Source organism: Urocitellus parryii, chromosome 13 (genome assembly GCF_045843805.1).
Source record: "Urocitellus parryii isolate mUroPar1 chromosome 13, mUroPar1.hap1, whole genome shotgun sequence".
Classification (NCBI taxonomy): domain Eukaryota; kingdom Metazoa; phylum Chordata; class Mammalia; order Rodentia; family Sciuridae; genus Urocitellus; species Urocitellus parryii.
Window position 1 is genome coordinate 55,409,942 of NC_135543.1, and position 24,661 is coordinate 55,434,602.

The 24,661-nt window shown below is 36.5% G+C and overlaps 1 protein-coding gene across 3 annotated transcripts in view; it reads left to right on the forward strand.

Annotated features, from left to right (window-relative positions):
* The window catches only part of Arhgap28 (Rho GTPase activating protein 28), a 180,271-nt gene that overhangs the window by 150,873 nt on the left and 4,737 nt on the right, over window positions 1–24,661 (forward strand). For 2 of the 3 annotated variants that reach the window (XM_077792228.1, XM_026408882.2), the window contains exons 11-17: window positions 1,326–1,488; window positions 6,151–6,233; window positions 9,315–9,512; window positions 10,203–10,316; window positions 14,151–14,207; window positions 16,654–16,778; window positions 24,240–24,304. In XM_077792228.1, coding sequence (XP_077648354.1) covers window positions 1,326–1,488; window positions 6,151–6,233; window positions 9,315–9,512; window positions 10,203–10,316; window positions 14,151–14,207; window positions 16,654–16,778; window positions 24,240–24,304 — 805 coding nt within the window. The remainder of the gene's footprint in view (window positions 1–1,325; window positions 1,489–6,150; window positions 6,234–9,314; window positions 9,513–10,202; window positions 10,317–14,150; window positions 14,208–16,653; window positions 16,779–24,239; window positions 24,305–24,661) is intronic. The other variant, XM_077792229.1, reaches the window with a different exon arrangement.

Here is a 24,661-nt window from a genome sequence, read left to right on the forward strand (position 1 = left end):
GTTTGGTTTACTTTCTCTGATGACTGTTACGGTGCCAATATGTGACCTTTCTGAAAGCATTTACATTCTGAATTAGTACTATCAGTTCATGAAATGGTCCCCTCCACTGGACTACAAGACACCTAAAGACAAAGAGTGGATTTCTTGTATCTTTCTTTTCCAGAACCAGTCTGCTGCATAATATCCTTTATTCCAGGACAACTGGAATAAGTGTATTTTTCAGCAAAGGACCACTTGGTTAGCTATAGTATTCCTATTAGATTTCAGGATAAGAAATCTCCTTTGACTAATTTGCAGGGACTGGAGGGTGGATCTCAATCCCATGTATCTCTGTAAGTAACTTGTTATGTGAAGGATCTCCATTTTACAGACTCTGGGAGCCATGAGAGCATCTGTACCTGGCATATTAATGAGCTGCTCTTGATAGGAAAAGGTGAGATATGTGAACTGACTTTGGCTGAGTGTGTTCAAAGCTGGAAGAATTAGGCTTCTATGGGTTTTCAGTGTTCCTTTCAAAGTATTCCTTTCGGAGAAGTTAGTGTCAGTCAGGAGACTAATTGCCTGTTACAGTAGGTAAACCTTGTAGTTCAAAGGAGCAGGAGAAGATGAGTTTGACTTTAGAAAAGAAACATGGAGAACCGGTGGCACTGATAATCAGATGAATTGATAATGTAAAACTTGTAAGGCAAGTAGAACCTTTGAGGGCTTAGTGCTTTTTTGTTTGTTTTTTGAAGTATTTGCACAGTGCTCCAAACCTTATGAAGGATTTGGCAGGCATGCAGACATGTGGAGGACATGTGTGTGTCTTGGCATAAAACTTTGCTGTAACTGCTCCAGGAAGATGTCATTGGCCAGCATGGTGTAGTGAGGTCAGAGTTACTTTATTTGGGACATTTCTCCTTCTGTATGTGGACTAGCTGAAAGGTGCACATTCCTGATCTACTTTAGAAATACAAGTGATGATGGCAGAAGGGATTAAGAAAAGAAGGGAATAGGGACTTTGTCAAAATCTAGCAGTGCATTTATCATGTGGGAATAGTGGTTTCCTGCCAAAACCACAGAAAGGAAACTATGATCTAACTAAAAAATTTTTATATTTGTCTGGTTCAAGATTAACATTATTTTTTAAATATTCTCAAATACATTTTTAAAATTTTATTCATAATCAGTCACTTCAGATCTATTAATCATGTTGAAAAAAAGGTGTAGTATATAGTGCTTTATCACTCTATGTACAAAACTAATTTAATTAATGATAGTTTTCAAAGGGGATAAAAGATGGTAAAAACACACTAAATCTCATTGCTGTCTTCCTTGATTTGCAGCAATACCGTGAAGAACTGGATGCCAAGTTTAATACTGATAAATTTAAATGGGACAAAATGTGCCATAGAGAAGCTGCAGTAATGTTGAAAGCATTTTTCAGAGAACTACCCACCTCTCTCTTCCCTGTGGAATATATACCTGCCTTCATCACCCTAATGGAAAGTAGGTAGAAGATGTTAAATGTGAATGGACTAAGATATGAGGTCAATAAAGTGATAGAGCCGAAGAGAGGTGCCTAATGACATGTGACCACATGTGTAGATTTGCTGTTTCCTGATGATGCTTGGTTGAAATATTAAATTTGATTGTAAACAATTATCCATTTACATACTAATGTGTTTAAGTCTGGTATGTATGATTTTGAGGGCTCTGTGATAGTTTAAAGGGCAGAGGGGTTCACAGGAAGATGGGACTCTTCAGCTTTGAATTCCTGTGTAACCATCTTTTAGCCATGCAAACTTTATGAGCTTCAACCGCTGCACCTATAAATTGCAAATAATAATCACTTGTTAGGGTTATTGTGGGGATTGAATGAAAGCATCAAGAATAGCCCTTCAAAAACATATGAGATCCCTCCCTTCTTAAGTCTGAAGTCCTGGGTCTGACGATGCAATGTGTAACAAGTGTGAAACATTTTGTTTCTGAAAATCATAATACCATACAGTGTTTCTGAAAATCACAGTCTCATAGATTAGATCTTAAGTGAGGTACTTGACAGAATGCACAAAGTTGGACTGTGTGGCTGTATTTGGCAGTCAGGGAATACTTTGAATGGTTGGTCTTAAGGGTTGAGTATTGTTAGAGGATATGAAAACAGAAAAATTTATAAAAGTGGAATGGGTTAGATATTGGGGGCTTTGCCTACTGACATGGTGAAGTCAGGGGTCACAAGCCTAAGACTATATGAGCATGTTAAGTAAATGGTAGTTCTACATGAACAGAAAAGGGCTATGACCAAACTACTTCCCATTTACAGACACTGGTCGCTGCTCAGCTCTGGGTAATAGTTGCCCTGCAGGACTGAGAGCCAAATTCAGGCTTTAATGGGAAAAATTTTCATTTGAAAATGTCAGCCAGAAATTCAAATTTTAAAGTGCTCTGTGAGTTTAACACATGATATTTATATCTGATAGTCTGCAACCTTCTGCAGGTTTACTAGAACTATAAAGTCATTAAAATATTAATGAAATAAAATAACATAGATCCTAAGTTATCTAAAAAATTTGTCCTAAAAAAATAGAAGTTTCCTATCTTTAAAATTTTTAACTGAACCAGATTCACAGAATTATCCTTTGTGTCTTTAAATAAGAGACTATTAGAGTCAAGGTGACCCTTTTCTAAGCTTTAATTTACATATGTAGTCTGTGACCAGTACCTTTTTTTCCCCCACTAGGATCCAGTCAGTATTTTAGAAAGAAAAAATTGCTAAGAGAGAAGGAAAAGTGACTTCCATTCTTTCATTTTTATTTCAGATAATTGTGGGATTTTTTTTCAATTCTAGGATTTTCAGTTGGTGCTTTTTAAATATTTTTTATTCATATGCTAAGATACCCTATCATTTCCTTCACTTCATTGGTCATAATTTTTATAGCTGCTTCAAAACTGCTATTTGACTGGGTATGTAACACATACCTGTAATCCCAGCAACTGGAGAGGCAGAGGCAGGAGGACTACAAGTTCAAGGCTAGTCTTCAGTCTCTTTGTGAGAACCTGTCTGAAAATAAAAAAGGGCTGGAGATGTCACTCAGTGGTAAAACACCCTGGATTTTATCCTCAGTACTGTAAAACAACTACAACAAAACACACATGAAAAAAACCTGTCTGCTAGTTCTGCTGTGTGGGTTATCTCAGGTTTGGTCTCTGTCTTTACCTTTGAGAATAGATTACATGTCCCTGTTACTTCTGTATGTCAAGTCAGTTTAAATTGTCTTCTGAACATCATGAATGTTGTGTTTGGAGACTGGTTTCTGCAGTAGTCCTCCAAAAAGTATTTGTTTGTTTGTGCTGTTTTAAGCTGGTAATTTGCTTGGCTGGACTCTAGTTGCTAGTGTCTTTTGGACAGCAGCTCAGCAAGGCTCAGTTCTGTTATTTAATCCTCTGCTATGCTGTCCTGAGTGGCTTTTGGGTCAGCCAATGATTTGGGTGGAGTTTAATCTACAAATAGGGTCTTCCAACTCTGGATCCCTCCTTTTTATGATGGCTCCATAACTTTCTGGGAGCTATGGTTGCCTTGAACCCTATTTTATGATTCAGGTCAGAAAGAGTAGATTATTTATTTACTTATTGAATTTTTGGCCATCCTAGACAACCCTGACTATGGCCTGGCCTCAAGTTAGAAGCCAGGAACACGTAACACTCTCCCTGTGCCCTCTCCTATTCCAGGTGCCCAGCCCCTCCTGAGCGGGCCTCTTTTGTTCCCTTCCACTGTCTCAGGTAGTTGGATTTTGTACTTTGTCTGAAGATTGTTCAGAATGGTTGATTTTTGTAAAAGGAGCTTACTCAGCCAAACCAGAAACAGAATTTCCTATTTTTAAGTTTAAAATTTTTTTTTCAGGACTTCCTATTTTTGTTTGCTGTCCTAGAAAATGGACTGCAAAATTATTAGTTTCCCTTTGCTTTGTGGTTCATATGCCAAAGAAGTCATCAAAAGAAACCATGCCACAGAGGGTTGTGTTTTTGTTTGCTTGTTTGTGTGATTTGGAATTATGAATTATGCAAGGAGGATTCAGACCTCCAAAGGTTTTAGAGCCATCCTGAGAATCATATTAAGAAAGGCGCATGAATAAATGAATTTCTCTTCCCATCATCGCTTCCTCTCTGACTGCAGCCAGTGCACTTCACTGACAGGGGATAATTTGAAAAATATCCTGAAAAGGTTCACAAAGGAGTCCACACTTCCTTGTAGGACTTTGAAAGTGAAAAATACTATATTGCAGGTGATTGATTTGATACCAGCTAACCCTGCAGGAAGCCCAGAGTTCTGGCCTCTGAGCAGCAGGAAATAATGGCCTTTTTGCCACCTGAAGAAAGCTCTCTCGTTTTAACGAGATTTTCTGAAGGGGAGAATTGTGAACACACGCGCGTGCGTGTTTAAGCAACCCTCTTGATACTGAAGTTCAGAGAGCACAGATTCTTTCCCAGTTGTGTAATTACTTTCTCTTTTCAATCTTGGCCCCCAAATTGCCCGTACAATTAAAAAACTCATCAATTGAGCCTCATATGCTTTCTTGAAGTGTTAATAACTTTCTGGGAGAATAATGACCTCAGGAAAAAGAATGTTCTCTACTAAGACGCATTAAACAAATTAACTGCAAAACTATTAACCACAGAACAGTTTAGGACCAAGCTTCCTAAGTAAAATGAAAATGGATTATTTGCCACATGAAACTTTTAATTGTAAAGAGAACTTCATAATTTCTCTGAAACGGATGGAAATAGAGAGCTCCCAAGCCTACATCTGCATCTCGTTTCCCCCACCCAGAGGTGTTTTTGCATTACATTGGAAGATTAGAGACAGTCTGCAATCTGCAGTTTATGTATTAAAATAATGTCTCTCTGTCCCTAAATGCTCTGTACAGAGACATTCTCCTGATGGTTCTTATTCAGGCAAGCTCACGTCAATGTGCATTGGTGGTTTTCAGTTACATCCTGAACTTAGGTCATATTTTGTTTATGAATTTGACATAAATATCTAAACTTCACATATGGGTTCTGCTGAGAGCATGTGGTCTAATCCTTATAAACATGCCTCTCACTGCTGCCTTGTTCATGATTGTATACACTTGTCATCCATCCCTACCTCCAGTACTCACAACCTCTGCTAGCCTAGTAGCTCGTCACGTGAGCGTTTCCACTGTTGTGAAGTTCAGTAACTTTATAACAAACTGCCTGCTTTTCAGCCATTGAATATAATATTCTCAAGTTGAAGTTCTCTTGAACTTGAGAACTCCTGAGGGATTCCAGAACATAATGCTTTCCTGCAGGAACTCCTCACCAAGAGACCATTTTGAGGAGAATACAGAAAGATGAAGGAAAGTCTGGATTCTCTAGTGTACTTTAAAATTTCATCACGGCTGCTTATGGATTATCCTGTGTGGATGGACTCCCTCTATATAAATGCCAACCCTCTGGCGCCATCTTGTGTCTTTAAGGAATAAAATGCCTCAACAGTCTCCAAAGAGCAAACCACAGACACCATCCCTAAATGTCCCCGTACAAGCTAGAACAGGTGACATTGATCACAAGAGCATGCACATGTAGCCATGATTGTATTTAGGCACTAACTTAAACACTGTGCATTTATCAGCTCATTTAGTCCTCACATCAGTCCTGTGAGGTAGGTAGGATGACTATTCCCATTTTGTAGATAAAAAGAAAGCAATAAGGTCTTATATAACCTGCCCAAACGCACACAGTGATTTGGTAGTAGGCACAGGATTTGAATCTAGTTCTAGAATAAATGTTCATAATAACTATATCTTGCTGCCTCATTTTGAAGAAGCAAGATGTATTTGCTCTCAAATTGAGCAAATAGACTTTTAGTATAAAAGTAAGGCCAAGGCCTTTGAAAATAGAGATGCTATACAAATCTGGGGTTATTTTAAGTATTTGGTTGGCCACCTGCTTTTACAGTGGCATGAAGGGAGGTTGATAGACGGAGGCTCCTGTCCAAGTGAACAAATTTACATTGTTGAGCACAGAACCTGAGTCCTTACCACTGAAAGCTGTCAGGAGCCCTCCTGTGCCACCAGATGTTAGCAAGAAATGCTGTCAGAATACATTAGTATTATTTCAAATGTGTGATTATTTCTGTTTTCTTGTTAGGAGGGCCTCACATCAAAGTGCAGTTTCAAGCCTTACACCTGATGGTCATGGCACTTCCTGACGCCAACAGGGATACAGCCCAGGTATGTTGGGTTGACCTCAGGGTTTGTCATGGGGGTCATATTGCTCAAAGGAAATGACTCCTCTGGAAAAAATTGAAAACTGATGACAACTTGCAGATCCTACCTGAGCATGCTGCAAACTGCCTTTGCACACCCCTACCCCACTGCCACTGTGCTGAGGAAGAGAAGGTCTGGAATCTTCTTTGAACATTTAAATTCCATTCACTTAATTCACTCAAGGGATATTGAGTGTCTATGCTGATGCCAGGCACTGGGCTAGATATTAGAAGTAGGAGAAGAGACAAAGATGAAAGGCTTAAATGGAACAATGTCAGAAGTAAATGAGATCATATTATAACCTGTAAAATACAAGACTGTAATTGTTAGTTCCTCAGCTGCTCACTTTAGTGGCAAAAAAAAATTAACAGGTAGATTTTGGGGAGGAAACGTGAAGTCATTGGATTAAGTGAAACTTCTAAAATGTTTTGTGTTTTAAAATGTGTGAAAATAATACAAATTAAATAATTTTAGAATTTTAGACATTACTTGATAAAATCTGGTCATTTTGCAGATTAGGAAAATGAAGCTGAAAGAAACAATTTGTTCATTAACATATAACAGAACATTTGATAGAATCATATTTCATAGTTCTTTATCTCAGATATCCCTCCCTTTATTTCAAATTCATTGCTTTGTTGTATGTTGGTTAAAAAAAAAAAAGAAAAAGTTTCTCTTCCCATTTCCATAGTAATTCTGAATACAATAGAAGATTTGTTTTAAGTATACAGGTGGAATCTTTGAAAAAGCCCATAATTTGGAACCCAGTAAACATATGGTGAAACAAAACTTTGTCACTTCTTATCAGATGACACTCTGTGTGGTGAGGACCTTTCTCCTACACAGTAAAAACACTCATGTCAGTTATGTGTTGATTATATCTTCAACATAAGGATGGGATTACTGAACCATAACAATGTCAGTCTCTAATATAATTCAGTAATTTTTTAAAAGAGAGAAATTTGTTAGCTTGTTTTGGGTGTTTGTCTAAACTATCATATTTTATCAAAATCAAAAGTCTATCTGGTGCCCAATATCTGAGTTCATAATTATTTTAGGCAGTTTCCAAATAAGTTATTAGTCAAACTCTAAAAAGAAAAGTGGAAATTTAAAAGGACACTCTACATAATGGATTCTTTAGTTTTATAGCTGTGTTATTTTGATTGAATCAGTAGTTGAGTAAACATATTTGGCATTGACTATAAAGTTAGCTTATTAACATAAATTTTATATTAAAATTTAGGACCTAAAGACTGAAATTAAATCAAAAGTATATATAAATTCTGTATGTTTTCCAGTCCTGCTTCTAAAAGGAGATTTAAATAAGTGATCAACTAAGTATTGAATACTCAATTTTTTAAACTTAGTTCTATTTTATTTTTGTGGTACTTGGGATTGGACCAAGAGGTGCTCTACCATTGAGCAATGTTACCAAGCCCTTTTTAGTTTTTATTTTGTGATAGAGTCTCACTAAGTTACTGAGGCTGGTTTCCAACTTGTTATTCTCCTGCTTTAGCCTCCCAAGTTTCTGGGATTACAGGCATGCACCACTGTGCCCAGTTGATTTTTAAATTAATATATATATATATATATATATATATATATATATATATATATATATGTCAAAATGTCATCTACCCTTTCATATAACTGAGGATGCAGCAATTGTCAAAAAATCCAATACGTTTCTAACAAAAGATCCCCCCAAAAGTTCATGGAACTGGTGATGTTATATATGCCCATACTCAACGTGTACACCATGTCCACACATGCTTGTGCACCCTTGCGCATATGTGCATACACACACACATTTTTTTTTGTTGTTTTCATTCTTAATTGTGCCTGGATCTAAAATCTAAGCTGGTATGGTATAGCAGTCAAGAATGTTAACTATAGGGCTGGGGTTGTATGTAGCTCAGCGGTAGAGCGCTTGCCTAGCGCATATGAGGCACTGGGTTCCAATCTCCGCAACACATATAAATGAATAAAGGTGCATGACAACTAAAAAAAAATATATGAAAAAAAAAATGCTAGCTCAAGAACTGGTTTCCTTGGTTCAGATCCTGGCTCTGCTAGTTAATTCATTGGTGCTAGGAAAAGCCACTGGGCCCTTCTTCACCTCTGTTTCCTCATCTGTAAAATAGAAACCTTTTAGGGTTTAGAAGGATGTGAATAAGTATAAAGCATTAAGAATAATGACTGTCCTATGTTAAATCTTCAGATAAATAATAAACTATTCACATAAATAATAAGCTATTATTACTACCATATGCTATGCATTTTCTCATGACAAATATCTGTAGTAGAATTGAAATTGCAAAACCAAATATTAGTTCCTTTTGAGATTTCAGTCTTATTGATGAATTTCTAAAGGTGAGAATCTATACTTTGGTGGCTCTACAAGATTTTTCTAATTATTTCTTCTTCCTCCTTCCTCCTCATCTGCTTAGAACAGTTGTATGTAAGCATTATTTTCCTGTGGGCAGTTGAAGATTTCAGAAATGAAAAGCAATAGAAAAATATCACCCAACAGTAAAATTTTAAAACTTTTTCAATTGAGTTTACATTTGGGCAGATGAATGAAATATTTATATTGTTTAAATTTGTTTTATTTCTGAAGGAAGAAGTAACTCATTTTTAACAGTAATGCTTCAAATTAAAGGTTTATTTTAAAGAAGTACTTCTTTCACTATAAACTACATTTCATGTTTATTTGAGCTGCGGAGTTTTCTCTCCCTGTTTTATGTTTAATTTTAATATATGTCAGATTGTTTGAAACAAAAGAAATAAGAAAATATAAGCTATAATTTATAGAGACCCCACAAATAATAAATTCTCTAAAAATGTAGTTATTTTATGAAACAATCAAATAAAATTTTCTTCTTAGAACTTATAAGCAGGTTAAGGGGAAATATGGCACATTTATGCATTCTACACTTCTGACATTTCCCAGTGTCACAGTGAGTGGGTATAGAAATGAGTGGTCGCAGCCACTGGAACCATGGACAGTTTACAATAGTATGACACAATGCTATTTCTTGTTAGGCCCTCATGACATTCTTCAATAAAGTGATTGCCAATGAATCAAAAAACCGAATGAGTTTGTGGAACATTTCCACTGTAATGGCACCAAACCTTTTCTTCAGCAGAAGCAAACATTCTGACTATGAAGAATTACTGTTAGCAAACACTGCAGCCCACATCATCCGCCTAATGCTTAAGTACCAGAAAATTCTATGGAAGGTAAGTAACAATGAGATGACTGTCAGGCTCCCCTCCAAAGTTCGCCAGCACCAGGAGATGTAAGGATTCCGTGAAGGAGCAACCCCCTTAGTTAGAAGGAGGAAAGATGAGAACATAGATTCTATGCCTACTATGCCGTCCACTTAAGCTGTGTTTCCATATCCACAGGTTCTGTAGCTCCATATTCAGCCAACCACAGAATATAATTCTGAAAAATTTTTGGAAATATTTCCAAAATATTTTTCATCAGTACTGAATATGCACAGATCATTTTTTACCATTATTCCCTCAAGAATACAGTATACAGTATGCTTTTTACATAGTATTTACATTGTACTGGGTATTATAAGTAATCTAGAAATGGATTAAAGGTATATACATAGGTCATGTGCAAATACTAGACCATTTGTAGAAGGGACTTGAGCATCCTCAGATTTTGGTATCTGAGGGTATTTCAGGAACCAGTCAGTCTGCCTTGTGTACTGAGGGATGACTATACATTTTTTGAGAGATCCTCTTTAGCATGTTTTCCCTATTAAACAGAAATCCTTATTTTTTTAATTCCCTTTTACAATCAAATGCCACAGTTCCTCGTTCCAAGATGCTGAGTGGCACAGGGAGAAGCTAACATAACTGAGGGAGGTTTATTTCAAGTGGTTTCCATCTAATCAAGCTATTTTTCTTCTCCAGGTTCCATCTTTCTTAATCACCCAAGTAAGGAGGATGAATGAAGCCACGATGTTGTTAAAGAAGCAGCTCCCAAGTGTGAAAAAGCTGCTCCGGAGGAAGACCATAGAACGGGAGGTGAGAACAGGAAGAGTGCACACTGTTCGCCTTCTAGACTTAACTTCTCAAATGAAGGCCAAAGTAACTTTTTTAATAATTTAGAATCAACAATTTTACATGGTCTTGAGACTATGACTGTGGCCTTTCCATTTTGTTGAATTTTGACTAAAGTTCTTGAGATATCTATCTCATGAAGATCGTTTAAAATTCTGTTAAGGAATTACTGGAACAGCTAGAATGGCTCTCAAAAAAGCTGCAAGTTGACATTTTCGTCCTCGTGAACTGGATTTAAGGGCAATCCCATATCCAGTATGTCAAATAAGTAGGGAAAAAGATCTCTTTAGGGATGGAATAATATGAGAGATAATCATCAAATGGCTTTCGGTAAATTTATTGCATTCCCAGGAATTTTTCCTGTAGCAAAATTATTTGTGTAGAGGTATGTAATGGAAACAGGTTTTAGAAGAAATATCTTCATTGATTCAGTTAAACTTGGGGGTGATCCATGAATGTCAAGCATTGATTTCATTCAACCTTAAGAAGGATCCAGATACTTGAAACTCAACTTCATCTTTGAAGGAACTTGCACCTAATGTGAGAAGCAAATGTGTCTAAGTGCATGAATACCCAGGATATGCCTGAGTGACAGACCAGTTGTGCAGACAATGTCCCAGGACCGTGCAGAGGATAAATATATGTGCATCAGCTTGAGGAATTGTGGATGACTTGATGGAGGAAGTGGTGTGCAAGTTACATCAGGAAAGATGGGTAGCACTGAAAAGAGAAAGGAAGGGATGTTTGTTCAGAGAAAGAGCAGGGAGGCAGGGAGGCAGGAGGCAGGAAGCAGGAGGCAGTATTGCTACCTGATTCACCACAGCACAGTCGTGATGAAGGGCTGTGGTCCCTTATAGATTGTAAGCAAAGTGACTTCATATAAGGAAAACCAACACTTGCATTTGAAGGAAAAAAACTTTTAATCTATAAAAAAATTCAAACAATATTAAATTCATCATTTTAACCATTTAAAGCCTACAGTTCACTGGTTTTTAATATATTCACAAAGTTGAAACTTCTTTTTTCAGTAGTTGTGTGGATAAGACATATTTTCTTTCCTGTTTTGAATGTCTACTAACTTTTTGTTGAAGACTGAACATTCTGAATATTATAATGTGGCAACTGTAGAAATCAGAACCTTCCTACAAGATCCCAACTCAGAGTTGGTTGCCACTGCTTGTTGTACCTGTTTAGTCACTTTTTTGCTGAACTAAGTTTGTAATGTCTGTTTTGTGTGGCTACTAAAATCGCTGTTCCATGAGCTTAATGGTTAGCTGTTGACTTAATGGGGGCTTTGTTCAATGACTAGAAACAAACCAACCTCACAGTCTTTGCAGATGAGCTGTGTGAGTGTGAGTGTTGGGGTCCCCTTTCCCTCCTCAACCAGGCAGTTTCTAACTCTTCCTGAGCCTTCTGCCTCCTGCTTGCACAGTACCTGGAGATCAGCCTAGAATTTATGCCTTTTTCAGGTCTTTTCCAGTCCTGGCCTTAGTAGTGGCTGAGTACTTAGCCCTTTAAGTTCTTAGAAATGTCAGAGTTTTTCAAACCCTTATTCCCTAATGCAGCTCAGTATCCAGCCTTGATTCCCAAGATTTTCAGTTATCTGTTTTCCCCAGCTCTTATCCACTGCATCAGGCAGCTGAGACTACAACATTTGCCTATAAATGTTTTCAATATTACACTTGTTAGCACAGGTCAGGTTCCAAGTTAGATGACATAAAGCAAGTCTTTTGAGCCAGTCTTCCAGGGATCACCCAGACAGGTCAAAACAAGTTTTAGGATTCTTTGTGAATAAGGTCCATTTTGTTCCCTTCTTACCTGTACCAGGAATGCAGGCTGATGCCTTCAAGGTTTTGCAGAGCTAGGGAGATGGGATGGGAAGAGTGTAAGTGGAAACACCACAAAGCTTGCTTTCTTACTGAGATTCGATTGTTGTTCTTATTCAGACAACCCCCTGGTTGCAACCTTTAGGTTAGCATCCAGAGTTCTGAAAAAGTTGATACTGATAGTGCTTGCCATTTTTTTTTTTATGGAGGGGTGGACTTTTAGGGTTGCTTGTGCTGTCCTTTTTACTCAGGAAAATATTAATGGCATAAATATGATACATGTGGAGCTGAAGCAGAGGCCTGGTTGCCAGTTACTACCTATATGAGCTTGGGGAAATTTCATTTGCTCTTTGAGCCTTAATTTTTTTTATCTTATAAATTGGAAGTAAAGTAATATCTATTTTACAGACTTATCATGATGTTTGAGTCATATACTATATATGTAAAGCACTTTGTAAACTTTATATTGCTATATGAATGTCAGTTATTTTAATGCCTGGATTATATATGTGAATTGGTTATGTGTAGCACCAAGGTTGAACTTAAAGTTTATAAATACCATGGAAGCAATGGTTTTTCTTTAGCTCTATTATAATATATTGTGTAGGAGAATTGTTTATTTTTGGTGCCAGGGATTGAACCCAGGGGCACTTAACCACTAAGCCACATCCCCAGCCCTTTTATATTTTATTTTGAGGCAGGGCCTTGCTAAGTTGCTGAGGCTGGCTTTGAATGTGTGACCCTCTTGCCTCAGTCTCCTAAGCCACTGGATTACAAGTATGTGCTACCACCTGGCAGTATTGTGCTTATAATTCTTAATTTTGGTTGAATAGGCAGTTCTTTACTGAATTACAAATTCAAAAGCTAGAAAAGATTGGAAAAAAATTAGCCAGTCTTGACTTCCCCTCCTGAAGACAAATAATTTCACCAATAACAGAATATGTCTACACAGGAGCATATAATTATGTATATTTCCACATATGTTGTATGCACAGATTAGCAAATATGAATACAACTGACCCTCTGTATCAGTGTCCACTGCTTCTGATCTGATTTAAAATAGTCAGGAAAAAAAATAACATTAGTACTGAATATGTAGACTTTTTATTGTTATTATTCTCTTAAAAATACAATATTTATTTTTACAATATTGGGGGTTGTGGCTCAGCGGTAGAGCGCTCGCCTAGCATGTGCAAGGAACTGAGTTTGATCCTCAGCACTGCATGAAAATAAATAAATAAAATAAAAGTATTCTGTCCAACTATAACTAAATATATATATATATATATATATATATATATATATATATATATATTAAATGCAATATAACTACTGTCCACATAGCATGTATGTTGTCTTAGGCCATCCAGAGATAATTAACTTAAGGCCTACAGGAGGATGTGCCTAGGCTATGTGCAAATGCTATACCATTTTATATGAATGACTTGAGCATCCATGCATGTTGGTGTCCACACAGATCAAGGAAACAATGCCCTGCAGATACCAAAGGTCAGCTGTGTATGCTCTTCCCTTTGCTTCCCTTTGTTTTACATGAATGATAACAAACAGGAATCACCATCCTGCATCTTGCCTTACTGACTTAGGAAATCATAGTGATCATTCCATGAGTCCACAAACCCTGCTCCTTTGCTTATTTTGAATGTTTTTCCATAGGTGTACAATAATTTACTTAAGCATCCCCAGATTATCGAACTAATTAGATGGGATCCAATCTTTTGATATTACAATTTGTGCAACAGTGAATAAACTTGTTTATGTCTTTGTTCACAAATGAAGTAATTTATAGTATAAATTTATAGATGGGGAAGTGTGTGGTCAAAATTCATATACATTGTATATGAATATATACAATGATAAATACTTAAAACCATAAAGATTGTACCAGATTCCATAAGCAGCTCATGCTTGGTTTCCCAACATGAATCCTGAAGACTAACCATGTTTTCTTTAGGGTACAAGCCCCAAGACTTCAAAGGTACTACAAAAATCACCCTCTTCTAGAAGAATGGTAAGAAAACAAATAGTTTCCTTTCCCCCATTAACTACCTACATGTAATCTGGCTGCATCTACCACATTCTTGTATAATTTTGATCATGATCTATCCTTCAAACTTGGCATTTATTGCATGGAACATAAAGCAGTTGTACAGAGACTCAACTAACTGATGATTGTGAGGTGTGTGGTTAGGCATCCTATATACAAGTATGAATGCCACTGAAAGTTGTAAGGGAAGTGGGGTTGCTATGATCATAAGCCCAATAAAACCAAAGCATGAAATTTATCTTATAGAAGCTTCTGGCTGCAGAGCTGGGAGGGGAAGGACATGAGATAATCAAGGAGTATTTTGAGAGTACAGTCTTGGCTGCAGTGAGCCAGGAACTCTGCCCCCTTTCAAATCCACATCCCTCACCATCCATTTTCTGGCATGTTCCCTCAGTTCTTGCTGATAATACTAGGAAAGTGTTAGAAGATCTGACCCTTTTTAAAACCAGTTTTATAGTTTCCCAGGTCTGCCATAACAAGGTGCCACAAACAGGGTGGCTTATAATAATAGAAATTCATGCTCTTATAGTTCTAGAGGCGAAAAGTCCAAATCAAGATGTCAGTAAGGCCAGTTTCTTCTGAGGGATGTGAGGAAAGGTCTGTTCCAGACCTCTTTTCTAGTTTTTGGTGATGCCAACAGTCCTTGGCATTTCTTAGCTCATAGATGCACCACTTCCATCTCTGCTTCAATCTCCACATAGCATTCTCACTATATTTGCCATCTTTCTTCCACTCTTTTTTTTTTATTTAAAAATTGAAGACTGTTTATTTGATTCTTTTAGAGTCTTTAAGCAACAGAAATATCCTTTTGTCTAAACATATTAAGTATCTTGTAACTGTTGGATGAAATATTTTAATTCTTAAAATATGAGCTAGTAATTTTTCTATTAAATTTATTTAGTTATTCTAATATGTTATACATGACAGCAGAATGCATTTCAATTCATAGTACACATATAGAGCACAACTTTTCATGTCTCTAGTTGTTCACAAAGTAGAGTCACACCATTCATGTCTTCATATATATAATCAGAGAAAATATTTGGCCTTTGTTTTTTTGGGGATTGGCTTACTTTGCTTAGCTGTAACTCCATCCATTTACCTGAAAATGCCATTTTATTCTCTTTTAATGCTGAGTAATATTATACACACAGTTTCTTTATCCATTCATCTACTGAAGGGTACCTAGTTTGGTTCCACAGTTTAGTTACTGTGAATTGTATAAACATTGATGTGGCTAGAGTTAACAGGAACAAATCTCTTCTACTCTTGAAAAGGACATAAGTCATATTAGATTAAAAGCCCACCTACTTCAGTTTGATTTCATCTTAACTAATTACATCTTCAATAACCCTATTTCCAAATAAGATCACATTCTGAGGGTCTTGGAGCTGGGACTTCAAATATGATTTCTAGGGAAATAGTTCAGCCTATTATATTGTTATTCTAGGGTATATAATGAGTCAATTCCTATGCACTTTCTTTTATCAACAGTACCATCCTTTAAGAAGTTAGAAATTTAGAACAATTACCTGAGGAATAGATTTGCAAGTGGAAATTTATTTCTCTTCAGCTACATAATTATTATAAGAGTCAAAATTTTTGAAGCAAATGGAATTTTCCACTCTGACAAGACAGAAATTTCTGTTAATCAAACAGAAGCACAACCCTTTGAATATTCCATTTAGCTGAAAGCCCCAAGGTCTGCTAATCACATCTTTCAAAAGCAAAGACACCTTCTTCCTCAACATAGTCACATTCTGTTCTGTACAGGGTTAGCAACATGCTTTGCAGGCTAGTTTCAAGTGCCCACGTAGAATTTTATTTGAGCTGGCCATCATGGCCACTTAAGAAAAGAGGGTATTTGAGAATTGATTACTATTTTCAGAAATTTGGCTTCTTAAAGTATTTTAAATGTTGAATTGTACTTAAAATGGGCTTATTTAGGTCGTTGTTCAATAAAGACATTGATGGAAACATTAGTTTTTTGTCAAAAGTCAGTTTTACTCTTTTCATTATTTTTAAAAATGTTTTATTTTTATTTTCATATTTTTTAGTTGTAGTTGGACACAATAATCTTTATTTTTATGTGGTGCTGAAGATCAAACCCAGTGCCTCACACGTGTGAGGCGGCTGCTCTACCACTGAGCTACAGCCCCAACCCTCTTTTCATGATTTTGACATCTATGTGTGTAATTAATGAAAGTAAAATCCCAGACTAAGTTTGGTCATTAGTTATTCTCTTGGTTAAAAAGAAAACAGTGCTCTATTCTGGTTAAATGTTGGTCATATTGACATGAATTTCTAATTCTGATTACTTGATTTCTAATTAATGTTTCTTAAATGCAGTCATTGAACTAATAATTCATCCTAGTTTGACACAATGTACTGAATTTTCCCTCATTGACAGTCTGACGTGCCGGAAGGAGTCATAAGGGTCCATGCTCCTCTTCTCTCTAAAGTGTCCATGGCCATTCAACTGAATAGTGAAACTAAAGCCAAAGACATATTGGCGAAATTTCAATATGAAAACAGGTGAGTGAGTGTGAAGGAAGGTCACTTCACAAGGAAGAGGGATTTGCATCAGATGAGTAAACTTCTAGGCACCTATAAACTTTGCCTTTTGAAAAATTAGAACTGTAGGGAATAGGAAAGGTAGCAGAGTACAACAATTACTAATTGGGCATTATGTAAAATTGTGGATGTGTAACCGACGTGATTCTGCAATCTGCATTTGGGGTAAAATTGGGAGTTCATAACCCACTTCAATCTAATGTATGAAATATGATATGTCAAGAGCTTTGTAATGTTGTGAACAACCAATAAAAAAAACAAAAAAATAAATAAAAATAAAATAAAGTGTACATTTAAAAAAAAAAAAGAAAGAAAAATTAGAACTGTTATTTTGGGAATTTTACCAGAAGACTATAAAGGTTAAAAGCAGAGAAAAGGCAAATACAAAAGTCGTTTTTTAAAGGAAATTCTACAAATGGGATTCTTGCGAGGTACTCTTTATTTATCTTAGTCACTTCATTTATTCAGTTGAGTTGTACATTTTATTAGAATGAAAAAAAATACAGCAAGCTAGTTTTGTAGATCTCTTGATAGTTTTCCAGGAATATCATTACTTTAGACTTCCTCATGGGCATCACAGTTGTTTCTTTCCTGAAAACATACAAACATACTACTAATAATCTTTAGACTAAGAATGATATTTAGATTTAGGCATCTGCCATCAATAACCATAAAAGAGCATAAATCATAATCCTTTTTGCATAGGAATGCTTACTCAAGTATAGACATTTGCCTTGAGATTTTCGAATGATAAGTAGCATATATATCGTTTGTTGGTCTCTACTAAAACTCATGGATATCCTTAAAAAGCATTTCACTTATATTTCAAAGGAGTAGCTGTGCTGACCAGAAAGAGCCAATTCTAAAAGTGTGCATGTTGTATGATTACATTTATATAGCATTTTTGAAATGAAAAATTGTGCAAATGGAGGATAAATTAATAGCTGCCATTAACTTGGGATGATTGTGGGAGGAAGATGGGCATAGATAGGAAAAGGGCATCATGAAGGATGCTGGTGGAATTGGAACTGTGCTGTTGGACTCCACTGTGGTGGTGGTGGGTCAACAAACCTCTAAAACATTGTATTTAACTTAATTCACACAAAATGAGCACAAGTCAAGCTGCAAGATCTGAATGAGATGTATTTTATCAACATTAATATCTTTATTGTAGTTTTGCAGAATGTTAGCATTGGTGAAAACTGGGCAGGAGTACAAAGAATCCATCATTTCTTATAACTATATGTGAAGCTGTAATTATTTCAATAAAAATTTCAGTTAAAAGAATAAACAAGAGTAGCTAGTGAAAGTCATCTGTGATATTAGAAGTTAGGATGGTGGCAGTGCAAAGGCATGAGAAAGAATGTGGGAGGCCTCCAATCCTTTTTTTAGACATGGGTGTTGGCTTCATGGTATGCTCACTTTGAAAATTAATCAAGTCATATTTGTGACTTGTATACTCTATGTATGCATGTGCATGCTTGCACACATACACATACAGACTCACATATATATGTAAAAGCTTATACTAAAAAGGAGAAGAGGAGTAGACAGAAGCTAACAAGAGTCCTGAATGTTTACTTCTCTCTGTTGCGGTTCCAGGCACTTAAGATACCATAGAATTACCTCCTATGAAGTTATACAAAGACTTGAAATAGCATTCCAGGTACTTGAGCATCCAATAGGTTACTACTTTCTTTCATATATTACAAAACTGCCTCTGTACTCTCAAGTAGACCTTTTGTGGGAAAAAAATGTTTCTAATAAAAACAAATGAGAAGCAATGACTACAAATAGACTCAAATCCTTTGAAACAACTTCTTCAAAAGATCTTGTCTTGTCTGTTCTTCCATTAGAGCTATGGGTATCTCCATTTAAAAACTGCAATCTGATGCCATTTGGTCTATTATACCAGAGGCTTATTTTCTCTCTATTCATTCCTCCTCGTGCTTAGACACCAAAAGTGGGAAGGAGTGCTGTTCCTCCTAGGACCTCCCTCTTAAACTAACACAGCATTCAGAGAAGGACTCTGAAAGGTGGAAAGAAGAGGCCCAGAGGAACAACATGGTTTAAAGTTCTGAGAGCTTCCTTATTGCCTCCTACATATGCCAGACAGGCCCTGCAGAAGCCTGCAGCCTGGACCTCATCTCAAGCAATTGATAAGGGACTCCAAGAAGAGCCTGTGCCCATAACCAAAGGACCTGGAATGGGGTGCCTAACCACAGAGAACCTTTTGGGAAATACCTCCTCTACTCCAAACAAACATCATCAGAAAAGTCATACCACTGCCACTTGTGGTTTCAGTGGGACCAAGAGGGAAACAGCTCTCCCATCCCCTGTTCAACAGAAACAGAGAGTGATTCCAATTCCTGATTCAGGATAGTGTCTGCACCATCAAGGTCTTGTAGTAAGCCGAGCATCCACCTCCCTGCAGCAGCAGTGAGTCTTAGGGAGGAACAACAATGAGACAGCACTAGGCAGGTTATCTCCATTCCCTTCCTCAGTGTCAGTAGTGCCCAGTGGAGAGCTGAGCTTCCCCCCACCCCCAATCAAAAGAATGGAACCAGACAGGTTGAGTCAAGCATCCCTGTTCTCTCCTGCCCCTACTGATATCTGCCAGGCCCAGTGGGAAGTTGAGTCTCCATCTAACATCTGGTAAAAAGGTGGTAAGAAGTAGGAATGGCAGACACTCTGCTTCCAAGCCCCTCTCTTGTTGTCACTGGACACCTTTGACAAACTGAGCTTCACCCTCCACCACAGCAACAAAGTGGTCTATGTCAGCATCTATTTACTCCTGCCCTAATGTCAGCAAGGCCTGGCAGGAAGCTCATCTACATCCCAAATGGAGGCCAAGAAGCAGTGTCCCATTTTTACTGGAACCCAGCAAGAGGCCATACATACATGTGTCCACCTAGATCCATGCTAAACCTCAACAGGAAGATTGCCTACTGGAAAACGGAGATCAGAGTTTCACAATGTAATATCCCAAATACAATACAAAACCATTACTACAGGGGAAATCACAAGGTGAATGAGAAAAGACAATAGATGCCAACATTAAACAATTAGCTTTTAGAATTATCTGACAAGGTTTTAGAGCAACTGTCACAAAGAAACGCTTCAACAAGCAATTATGAATTCTCTTAGAACATATGAAAAAACAGAAAATTTGAGCAAAGAAATAGATGTTATAACATAAAGAACCAAATGGAAATTATAGAACTAAAAAATGCAATAACTGAAATAAAAATATTGCTGGATAGGCTCAGTAGTGGAGTGAGGTAACAGAAGATGGAATTAGAAAACTTAAGAACATATCAATAAAGCATATTTATTTTGAACAACAAAGAGAAAATATACTGGGAAAAAAATAGCCCCAGGAACCTGCCCAGGACTATAATGAGAGCTAAATTTACTATCATCATTATTCCAAAAGAAGAGGACACAGAGACCAGAAAAGTATTTGGAATAATTATAGGAAGCTTCCCAAATCAGCAAAAGACATAAATCTATATACTCAAGAAGCTGAGTAAACCAAAAGGGTAAGCTATAGAAATTCATGCCAACACAGCATAATTAAACTTGTAAAAATTAAAGACCAAGTGTTAATCTTGAAAGTATCAAAGAGAAATGATTTCTTGTAGGGAGATATCAACTCAGATCATAGTGAATTTCTCATCTAAAACCATTGAAAGTCAGACATATAATAACATTTTTCAAGTACTGAAAGAAAAGATCCATCAATTTTCAATTCTATATTCAAAAATATTGTTCAAGAAAGGAGGGAAGATAGACTTTCTCCAATGAAAGAAAACTTAATAGTTTTTTCTCAACAAGCCTACTCATAAAGTTCTTTAAACAGAAAAGAAATGATAACAAGGCTTGAAACATAAGAAAGGAAAGGAGAACATCACAATGGATAAAAAATAGTGCTAAATATAATAAACTATCCAACTTCTCGTGTATTTCTTAAATTGTGTGATGGTGGAGGCAAAGCTCATACCATCTAATATGGTATTCAATATGTGTACAGAATGTATATAAGACAATTATATTTTAAAATGATGGGATTCCACAACTTTAAAATGGTCTACTTAAAATGATTTCCTTCTAAAGCATACAATACATAAGGAGGGAAAAAGCAATTCTTCAATTTACAAATCTGCTTTAAGGCACATAATGAAGATAAACAGTGATTAGTCATATTTAAGTCACCCTTTAAGATATATGATGAAAATAGCACTTTATTTACTGTTAGCTGTTATATAACCTTAAATTTAAGGAAGTTTTGACAAATACTACAATATGAATGAAGCTTAAGGACCTTATGCTAAGTGAAATGAGCCAGTCACGAAAAGACATATAGTGGGGCTAGGGTTGTGGCTCAGTGGTAGAGTCTCACCTAGTATGTGTGGAGCAGTGGGTTCAATCCTCAGCACCACATAAAAATAAAATAAAGATATTATGTCCACCTAAAACTAAAAAATAAATATAAAAAAAGATATAGACTATATGATTCACTTTTATGAGCTAGTTAGAGTTCAAAATCATAGAGAAAGAAAGTAGAATCGCAGTTGCTAGGGGGAGGGGGCAATGGGAAGTTATTGTTTAATGGACATAGATTTTCAGTTTTATAAGATGAAATGATTACTGTAGATGGTAGTTGTAGCACAACATTATGAATATATTTAATACCACTGAACTGGTACACTCTGCTTCTAGCCACTGGTAGCCAATCTTCTACTTTAAGTCTCTATGAATTTGACTATTCTAGAAACTAGTACAAATGTAACTCAACAGAGAAAGGATTGCCTTGTCAACAAATGGTGCAATTAGACATCCATAGGCAAAAGTTAAAAATAAAACAAAACAAAAAAATCCTTGAACTAAAACTCACCCGTCATACAAACATTAACTCAAAATGGATCAGTTAAATATGTGATGTAAAATTATAAAACTTTTAAAAAATTACATAGGAGGGCTGGGAATATAGCTCAGGTGGTAGAGTTCTTGGCTTGCATGCATAAGGCCCTGGGTTAAATCCCCAGCATAACTCTCTCTCACACACACATAAATAACATAGGAGAAAGTCTTTGTGACCCAGGACTGTGAAGAGTTCTTAGACTTGACACCAAAACTATGATATACAAGAAATAAAATTGATAAATTAGACTTTATCAAAATTGAAAACTTATTCTCTGAGAGACCCTAGGAATAGGATGAAAAGACATGCAAAAGACTGGGAGAAAATATGTACAAACTACATATTCCACAAAGGACTAGTATCTAGAATACAAAAACTCTCAAAACAGTAAAAACTCCAAACAATCCAATTTGAAAAGGCGGAAAGAATATGAACATACATTTTACCAAACCAATTTTGAAGTCAGCTTCCTGTTGCCGTCACAAACACCTGAGAAAAATCAACATACAGAAAGAAAAGGTTTCTTTTGGCCCATAGTTTGGAAGTTCTGGTCCATGATTGATTGGCCCCATTGCTTTTAGGCCCATGACATCACATATCAGTAGCAAATGGCAGAGCAAAAATGTTCATCGTTGGTCTGGAATCAAAAAGAAGAGGAAGAAACTGGGTCCCATAATCTCTTCAAGGGATTACTTAAGGACCTCCCACTAGCCCCTACCTCTTAAGTTTCCTTCACCTCCCAATAGCACCACGCTAGAGACTGAGCCTCTAACACGGGGGCATTTGGGTACACCTGGAACCATGATAGAGACATAAAGGTGATATGCACATGAAAAAACGCTCAGCATTATCCATTAGGGAAATGCAAATTACAACTACAGTGACATATTCTTACATACCTCTGAAGAAAGTTGACATATAATGTCAACATCAAATACTGACAAAGATAGAAACTGGATCACCCCTACATCACTGGCAGGCATGTAAAATAGTTCAGTAACACCATAAAACAGTTTGGCAATTTCTTATAAAACTAAATATTCAGCTGAATATCCAGCATTTATACCTCTGAACATTTATCCCAAAGAAATGAAGTCTTGTGTTCATACAAAAGCCTGTACACACATAGTTACAGAAGATTTACTGATATAGTCAAAACTGGATAAAACCCAGATGTCTTTCAAGAGGTGAAAGACCAAACAAGTCGTGATATACATGCTCACGAGGGAGGTACTTACGGCTCAGCAAGGAAAATGTAACAACTTGGTGAATCTCAGGATTTATGCCGAGTGGGAGGAAAAAAAACAATACAAAAAGGCTTCATGCGGTATATTTCCATTTGGACAACATTTATGAAATTGTGAATTTGTAGAAATGCTGACTAGAATAGTGGTTGCCAGGGGTGAGGTGTGGATAGGGCAGAATAGGGAGAGGAAAGTGAATGTTACTATAAAAAGGCAACAGGAGGGAAGCCTGTGATGATGGAAATGTTCTGTGCTTTGACCGAACCACGGTCAACATTCTGGTTGTGGAATTGCCCTCAAGTTTTGCAACATGGAATGATATTGGCCAAATTATATTATATTGTGTGCACGTATGATATATTGTGTGCATGTATGAATAAGTAACAGCAAGTCCCACCATCATAATAATTATCGTGCACCAATAAAAATACAGAAAAAATAAAAATAAATTTTTAAAATAAAAAAAAAAAGTTTTGCAACATGGTACTTTGGGGAGAAATTGGGCAAAGGGTACACTGGATCTGTCTTTATTATTTTTTCACAGCTAAATGAAAATGTACAATTATCTCAAATGAAGTTAAATAAATAGAAGAGGGCACTTATTCTCCTTCCTCACAACAGAGAGGCGAGGGCAATCAGAAGTAACCATGCCCCAGGTGGTTCCTGGAGTGCATGGAGACCAGCACTGACTGGTCTTTTGGGCTATTCTATCCCAGCATTCAAGTCTGGAGTTGAAAAATTGAATTGGGCAATTGTTTTTTCTGACTTGCTTTTATTATAGGCAGACTTACAAAGAAGTCAACCGTACTTTGCAAAATGTAGAAATGTGACATGGGCTGAGCAGAGAATGTCATTCAATTTTTGGCAAATATAGAAATGAAACTTGACTTCTGAATTGTGGCCAACAAATGATTATTAAACACGCAGCTGCTCCCTGGTCAGCCTTGATGTGTCAACATCCGTTCTCTCCCTAATAGCGTGCTGACAATTGTGGCTAGAATGGGCCCTCCGGTGTAGGCCACTGAGCATGCCATCTTGGTTTGGAATCATCCCAAATTATCTGGACTTCAACTTCTTTATCTGTGTCAAACAGGAAAAAAAAAATTGTTTTTTGTCATGACTTTAGCTGTCATATGATTTTATGGAGTTTATTTCATCAAGACAGAATGAATTGTTTGTTTTCATGTTTCTAATATGCAAATTACCTCAAATCAAGAAAGAGAGTTAAAATTATATTGCTTTCTCTATTTTTAGTCATGGTTCATCAGAATGTATTAAGATTCAGAACCAAAGATTATATGAAATTGGAGGAAATATAGGTAAGCATTCTTTAATAATTTCTGCTTCTAAATTCTCTATCCTAAAAGAAATATTGTTATTATAAAGGTATATTTTATATGTTATGTCTATTTATTTTGGATAAGAAGTCAAAATCAGTTTTCATTTTTTTAATCATATGTAAAAAAAAAACAAACAGGTGCATGACCTGTCTACAGTATTCTAAAATTTGAGTGAGACTATTTTAGTGTGGATGTGGACCAGACTTAGGTCTAGTCTCTCTTAAGGTTCATGCAAAACAAAGGGCACTGAGAACTGAGAGAAGCATGACACCCTTTTTTTTCAATTTTCCCATTTTAGCTCAGAGCCCAGGATCTTTCACTTACTGATTTCCCTGA